Here is a 7,588-nt window from a genome sequence, read left to right as displayed (position 1 = left end):
AGACATAGATGACAGTGAGGTTGACAGTGGGGTTGACAGAGGCACAAGAGAGGGAGGCCTGTGTGGATTCATTCTTGCCATCACCATCTCAAACAACCAAGTATTCATGGGAGTTCTCAAGATTCGTTGAAAACAACGTGATCTGGGTTTCCAAGTCTGATGAGATTCTTCTGGATCTCTGGAAACCAGTTGTCAAGTACGAGTTTTCTCATCTCGTGACGACTTCAGGTCGTAAATTTCAATTCTCATCGGAATTCGGTGGGGCGCTTCTGGCGCAGTGGGAGAGACAAAAAAAGGACATACCTTTTATTCTGTGAGATTTTAGATGACGGAGGTGAGAGGTGGATAGTGCTTCATCGGATTTATGGCATTGTGCTTTCCACTGACATAAGAGCTTCTCGTGCTGATAACGTGTTGTAAAATTGACGATGTGTGTACAGTGGAATAAATAAAACAAGACACAAAATTTACGAGGTTCCTCTACAGTCAGTGTGACTGGAGTACGTCCTCGGGTAGCAATGATGCTTTCATTATAATTTGAAATAATAGAAGTACAAAGATAACTCTATGTATTCTCTCCTCTCATCTTCCTCTCTTTCTTTTTTTCTGCTCTCTATTCAAAGCATACGGAGTGCTCTATTTATAGAGCAACTCCAAGCACACATCTTTGACAATATAATCTTTTCCCAAGTCAAGATTAATTTTATGGGCATTGAAAATCCACCCAATCTCTGCAGTTTCTATGTGGGCATTCAATACCCACTAGACTTTTCAACAAATTTCTTGTTTATTTGATTGTTTTAAGTTCCCAAAAAATCGCGGCAAATTGCTCTTCTCCCCATGACAAATGATGCTCGAAAGTCAGACAAATATGAAATTGTATAATTTAAAAGTTAAATCAACTGTGACCTCCGTACATGTCTACTCTGTTTTTACTTTCAATTCTCACGTGCTTTCCCCTCGTCTCTTCCCCAACTTCTGTTTACCCATGTGAAAATTATTGGACATAAGTCGGAATAATTAACAAAGAAGTTTTTTTTCTTTTTTTTTTTTTCAATGACAAAGAAGGTTTGAAGCCGTTCTTTTATTCACAGAACAATTAGGAGAAATAATTCTTAATTACAGAGGTTTTGTTTTCTTTTCATGTCTCTACTGCTTTAGTTGTTTGTTTAAATTTAGTACAAAACAACAGCTAACCACAGGGACTTAATACATATCAAAGTCAAATAACCATAGCAAAGACTTGTCTTTTTCTCTTATCTTAAATAAAGGAAAGTGCTATTTACACGTTTATTTTTACATTTTACACTACTTTTGTTAATTTTTTGCAATTAATTTTTTTCAATTCTTTCGATCCAACAGTCAAAAATTGAAATGAAAAAGTAAAAGTAGGTGTTCAAATAACACTATCCTAGATAAAAATTCAAATGTGTTTAAAAATACATAGGCAAAGAGTAAAAACAATACATGTATTAAACGTAAGATATACGTAATAATACATGTATTATACGCGAATCTGCTATCCCAATTATTGTTTGATTCGTGTGGCAATCCTGACTCCTGAGTGCAATCATACAACAGGAAAGATGACCAATGTATGGCTGTAATACAAGTCAAGTTGAACAAATGTCCTCTACCCCACCACTTTATTATTTGTTGGTTGTCACATCCATCTGAGCAACATCTCTAACTCAAGTAGTGGTGGGAAGAACAAATGTGATACCACAACCTTCGATCCTGCACTTTCTCAGTTCAGATCTCTTGGTTTTCTCTGTTTCCACTGCTAACCGAAAGATGGCCGAGGCACTCATTTCCATGCTTCTCGAACAACTGGCTTCGATAACTTACCAGCACGCCAAGGAAGAGGTGAGCCTGGTTTTGGATGCGGAGAAAGATGTTGCAAAATTCGCTGGCAACCTTGAAACGATTCGTGCTGTGCTTGAGGATGCGGAGCAGAGGCAGATAAAGGAGGCCAGCGTCAGAAATTGGCTGGAGAAGCTGAAAGATGTATCGTACAAGATGGACAATGTGCTGGATGAGTGGAACACTGAAATACTGAAACAACAAGTCGAGAAGCAAGAAGAGCACGGTGGAAGTACTTCTCTTGTTACTGAGAAGAAGAAGAAAGCGGTATGTTTCTCTATTCCCTCCTCTTGCTTTTGTTTTGGCCAGGTCAGTCGGGCACATTATCATCATGAAATTGCTCATAAGATCAAAAGTCTGAATGCAAAGTTAGATGAGATTGCTAAGCAAAGAGAAACATATAACTTTCGGCCCTCAGAGAGAATGATCATTAAACAACCTAAGCGAGACGAAACTACTTCTTTTGTTGAAGCATCTGAGATATTTGGTAGAGAACAACAAAAGGAGGTTTTGGTTAGCAAGTTGTTGAACGAGAGTAGTCAAGAAGAGAGTGGTCTCCTTGTCATCCCTATTGTTGGGATGGCAGGAATGGGCAAGACAGCTCTGGCCCAATTGGGTTTTAACGATGAGAAGGTTAAAGCTTGTTTTGATATCAAAGTATGGGTTTGTGTTTCGGACCCTTTTGATGAGATCAAAACTGCCAAAGCCATCATTTCTCGTGCCAAAGGTGTCAGCCCAAATTCAGATACTTTGGAAGATTTATTTCAGTGTATGTCTGAATCCTTTAAAGGAAAAAAGTTTCTCCTTGTCCTAGACGATGTGTGGACTGAAGACCAAAGAAAGTGGGAGAAATTGAAGTTGCCATTAAAACAAAGTGGTGTCCGTGGCAGTAGAATATTGGTAACCACTCGAAAACAGGATGTTGTTCATATGATAGGAGCTCTCACACAACAGATCGATTTGGAGAGGTTAAGCGAACCAGATTGTTTGTCAATATTCAACTGCATGGCATTTTTTAGTAGAGATAAGGATTGTGAGTTGGAAGCCATTGGTAAAGAAATTGCAAAAAAATGCAAGGGTTTGCCTCTTGCTGCAAAGACTCTGGGTTGTCTCATGCGTTACAAGAAAACGAGGAAAGAATGGCAGGAAGTTTTGGACAGTAATATATGGGAGCTAGAAAAGTTTGAGCAACAAGTTTTCCAACCATTATTACTGAGTTATCTTGATTTGGCACCTGCGGTCAAACGATGCCTTTTATATTGTGTTATTTTTCCAAAAGATCATTTGATAGATAAAGATTATTTGATTGAGTTGTGGATGTCACAAAATTATCTCTATTCAAAAGAAAAAATAGAGAAGAAAATAATTGGCCAAGGGTGTTTTGATAATTTAGTAATGCGATCTTTCTTCCAAGACTTTGAAAAAGGCAGTGATGGAAATATTTGGAGGTGTAAAATGCATGATATTGTGCACGACTTTCTGCAGTTTCTTACTCAAAATGAATGCTTTACAATGGAGGTTAAGGATGGTAACGATACAATAGAGTCCTTGGGTGATAAGATTTGTCATTTGACCCTATTGTTTGCTCCTGAGGGTCCATTTCCACGTGTTTCATTTTCCAGCTGCAAAACTAATATGCGTACTCTTGCAACTTTTTGTTCAAAATTCACCGTTGTGGACTCAACTTTGATGTCACAGCTGAAACATCTTAGGACATTGAATTTGAGTGATAATTCTATTGAAGAGCTTCCAGAAGAGATAGGTGAATTGGTGCATCTGAGGTTCATTGATTTGTCTGAAAATGATGGTTTGAAAAAGCTACCGAATGGGGTGTGTAATTTATACAATTTGCAGACATTGCGCCTTGAAAGATGTGGGAAACTTGAAAGTCTACCTCAAGGCATGGGAAAGTTGATTAACTTAAAGCATCTTTATGTTTGGGGTTGCCGTCAACTGAAGTACTTGCCGAAAGGGATTGGGAGATTAACAAATCTAAGAAGACTAGATCGGTGCCCTGTTGGCGGTGGTAAAGACGACGATGAAGCGTTCAAATTGGGAGATTTGAGAAGCTTAGACCAACTTTGTGAACTCACCATAGAAATTGATGGGGAAGTGAAAGTTGATGCGGATAAGGGTGAGAAAGCATCACCCTAAGGAACAAACAACAACTCTTAAAATTGAGTATATCTCTTTGTGGTTGTGGAAGAAGTGCAGAAACATTGAATTTCTTACGACCGCATCCAAATTTGGAATCTTTATATATTACAGGGCATAATGAAAGCACTGCCCCCAATTGGATCATGTCATTAAACAATTTGAGATTTGTTGGGCTTAATGAATGGAACGAATGTGAAGTTTTACCTCCTTTGGGAAAATTGCCGCTCCTCGAAAGACTAATGCTTTGGAATATGAAAGGAGTAAAAAGGGTTGGAGTTGAGTTTCTGGGAATAGAAAAGGAAACGTCATCAGCATCATCATGCATTACTCTATTCCCAAAATTGAAAACACTCACATTTGGGTTCATGAAGGCGTGGGAAGAGTGGAAGGAAGAGGATTCTCATATTACCATAATGCCATGCCTTTCTTCTTTAGAGTTCCATAACTGCCCTCGGCTAAAAACGCTGCCAGGCTTCTTGCGGAAAACACCACTTCAGACACTTGACATCAAGTTATGTGGTAATCTTGCACGAGTTTGCCGAAAAGGCAAAGGAAAGGAGTGGTCCAAGATTTCTCACATCCCCAACATCACAATCAAATATCCATCTTATTCTGATTCTGAATATGAGGGTGAAGGCATAGTCGAAGCAGAGGATGATGTTTAGTTGCACGAGAGGCCTTCCACTTCGGGTAAGTAAGCTCTTTTCTATTTCTTTACCAACTCACTCTATTCATTTTACATCAATCTGCTAATATCAGGGTTGAGCTTTCATTATACTTGCCAAATGACAAGATCCCATGTTGCAACTAGACAAGTTATTATATATAAGGTTGTAAGGGACTTGTAACTCGGTTTAAGACCATATTCCAAGTCCCGAGTTCAATTTTCCCGATTTGCAATACTCTAGTTTTATTTTATTTTTATAATCTCCAGAAACTATATGCAAGAAAGTAACAATTTATAATGTTGCAAGGGTAAAAAGACCATATTCCAGGTCCCCAGGTCGATTCCTCCTCTCCCAATATCGTGATTTGCAATGCTCTAGTTTTATTTTATTTTTAAAATCTCTGGATTTGAGACTATAAGCAACTTTAAACCGAAAATTATATGCAAGAAAGTAACAGTTTATGGTCACAAAATTTTGCAGACCTCCAGTTATGTGATTTAGCTACTAGCAGTTAGAAGGTGTACAAACAATGCTACCTGAAATAAACCGAAACCACTACATTGGAGCTGAGTTTGGGCGGGTGCAAAATCATCAAAAAGGAAGAGTGCAGAAACAGGTAATCTCAAAATTAATTGGGGTGTTTAGTTTATGCATGCATGTTTCGTTGATCTTTTGAAAGGGAGAGAAGCCTGCATGCATTAGTAGAACCGGTGGTTGGCTGCTGCATTACAAATTTCAGCAGAATGGTCATTTCCTTTGCTTTCGGGGAGAATGAAGATCGTCTGGACATAATGCAAAGTGATCCAAACTTGTATGAGGTCTTCAATTGAAGTCAGAACAATATTTCTCAGAAAAGTGTTGTCGAACGACTAGAATATTATTCACTGGACCTGCAGAGTACAGTGCAAATTTTATGTAAATACTAAACAAATTAGTAAAGTTTGGCAGATTAAACGCAAACAACTGAGATATTTGAATATAAATTGTATTATGAAATAGTGCTAATCAAATACAGCTAAATTTGCATAAACCCAGGGAAGGAAATAATTCAAATAGAATTGAGATAACCTTTTGCATTTTTGAACACGCGAAGAATATTATGAGTTCTAGCATCCCAAACTCGAACACGCCATCTTCTAATCTAGAAATCAAATAATTTCCAGAAATGCCATATGCTAAGCAAGTAAAAACTTTGCTGTTCAAAAGTCAAACGTACAAAGTTCAAGTTAAATGAGTTTTGCTCAATCAAAATATACTAAAATGAATGTTCCTCGATTCAGTTCGCTAGAATGCAAGGCCTGTCATAACTAAAGGTAGAATGCAGTGTTCCTAAAACGTGCAACAATCTTTGGCAATTATACTTTGAAAAATGAAAAATACACAGTTAAAAATTAGAGAAGTGTTAACTGAAGAAAACTCAAAGGTTGCCTATAGGAAAAGAGAGAAACGTGTGATTCAAGAAACAATCGATGATATGCAACCCATACTTGCTGTTAAGCAGGCTCTCAGCATTAAGTGCAGCAACATATATCTTGCAATTTCTACCACTGGCAAAGAAGACATTTTCACCAGTATCCAGTGCAATCGCATCAATTATAGTAGGAAAACAATATTTCTCAATAATCTCCCACTTCCTACGCTCCAAACCTAAAAAAATTTACATCCAAATCAAAATTACAAAACACATGCAATTTCAAGAATACATTTCTTTTTTGTTTATTGGGGAGGAATACGAATGCATCAGTACATAATAGGCAAAAGACATGCAATAGATATTGAGGGACTTACAAGGAGTACATGCTACGAAAAACCAAGAAGATAAATCTGAGCATTTAAGAAAGTAAAAGATCAACAAGTCAAGACAAACAATCCACACGTGAATGGTAAATTCATGAATCATTTTCTCTTACACGTGTGATCCTGGGATGCTGACATGCTAATGGCTTTGCATCCACCATATCCTGCGCCAACATCTGTTACACAGAGAGTGTGCTCCGTAAAGTTATGCATGTACAGATGTAACCGTTTTCAGTGCATACTTAAAAATAATATAAAGATACAGAAATATACGATAAGAAATGGTTACCCTATAAAGAGACCAAACTCTAATGCCTCCATCCTCCGACCCCGAAATCAGCAGGGAGCCATCATCCAAAATTACCAAGCAACTAACACCTCTGTTGTGAGCATGCCATTTTCAGTCTACCAGTATTAACCTAAATAAATACAAAAAAAAAAAAAAAATGCTCATTAGCATTTCAGAGCTTAAAAAAAGATAAATTCAAAGAGATAAAGAAAAATTATTAGGAAAATTAAGCTCCCACAAGTAGATATTCCCCGACGAGCCTCCGCCAACAATGTACGTGCCTTCGCTGTTTGCAGCAAGCAGAGTGATTGGTTCTTCTGGGAAGCCATTGACATCAACTTGCGGCTGCACAAAATTCCCAAATTCAATTAAAATGCAAGCTTTATCAATTGAACCAATTCATCAAACATGTTGTGTGCATAAGAAAGTATCGATCGATTGGACTGGATTGGATTGGATTGGTGAACTGGGGTTTCTCACTAGGGTTTTATGGAGCGTTTTGGAATCTCAGACAGAGTAACGGACACATAAACGTTGATGGTGCTGCTCTCTGAGATTTTTGCTAGGGTTTTTGAATGGCGCGTGGCCAGACACAGAAGGCAGGGAAGGTTCTCAAAACGGGGCCGTCGGCAATTGTTTGAAAGTTTCCAATTTCTGTCCCAATTGTGGATTAATTTTGTATATATTTTCATTGTTCACATTTTCACATATGTTATAACAGAAAAATGGTTTTAATTGTTGTTCATTGTTGATTGATTTCCGACATTTTTCACTGAGATCTCTTGTGGTTTTTTGTTTTTAATTCGACCAGGGT

The 7,588-nt window shown here is 37.8% G+C and overlaps 1 protein-coding gene and 1 pseudogene across 6 annotated transcripts; one reads left to right on the top strand and one right to left on the bottom strand.

Annotated features, from left to right (window-relative positions):
* The first annotated feature begins 1,668 nt into the window (after positions 1 to 1,668).
* On the top strand, positions 1,669 to 5,652 carry LOC125475488 (annotated as a pseudogene).
* Positions 5,226 to 7,588, bottom strand: LOC103942577 (protein ROOT INITIATION DEFECTIVE 3-like). Of its 6 annotated transcripts, XM_048580259.1 has the most exons (7): positions 7,013 to 7,588; positions 6,775 to 6,904; positions 6,599 to 6,661; positions 6,477 to 6,512; positions 6,176 to 6,335; positions 5,757 to 5,883; positions 5,226 to 5,578 (listed from the first exon to the last, which is right to left on the bottom strand). In XM_048580259.1, the coding sequence occupies exons 3-7, from the start codon at positions 6,621 to 6,623 to the stop codon at positions 5,570 to 5,572; spliced, it is 357 nt and encodes a 118-aa protein (XP_048436216.1). In that variant the 5' UTR covers positions 6,624 to 6,661; positions 6,775 to 6,904; positions 7,013 to 7,588; the 3' UTR covers positions 5,226 to 5,569. The 6 variants fall into 6 exon arrangements, 2 of the variants coding, with proteins under 2 accessions (XP_048436216.1, XP_048436217.1); XM_048580260.1 differs by lacking the exon at positions 6,477 to 6,512 and having other exon boundaries at positions 6,775 to 7,580; XR_007256853.1 differs by lacking the exons at positions 6,176 to 6,335; positions 6,477 to 6,512 and having other exon boundaries at positions 6,775 to 7,576.

The sequence above is a fragment of a genome, unplaced genomic scaffold (genome assembly GCF_019419815.1).
Source record: "Pyrus x bretschneideri cultivar Hongxiangsu unplaced genomic scaffold, Pyrus_bretschneideri_v1 Contig15, whole genome shotgun sequence".
Lineage (NCBI taxonomy): Eukaryota > Viridiplantae > Streptophyta > Magnoliopsida > Rosales > Rosaceae > Pyrus > Pyrus x bretschneideri.
The sequence above is the reverse complement of the archived record's forward strand: the minus strand, read 5'-3'. Positions and strand labels throughout refer to the sequence as shown.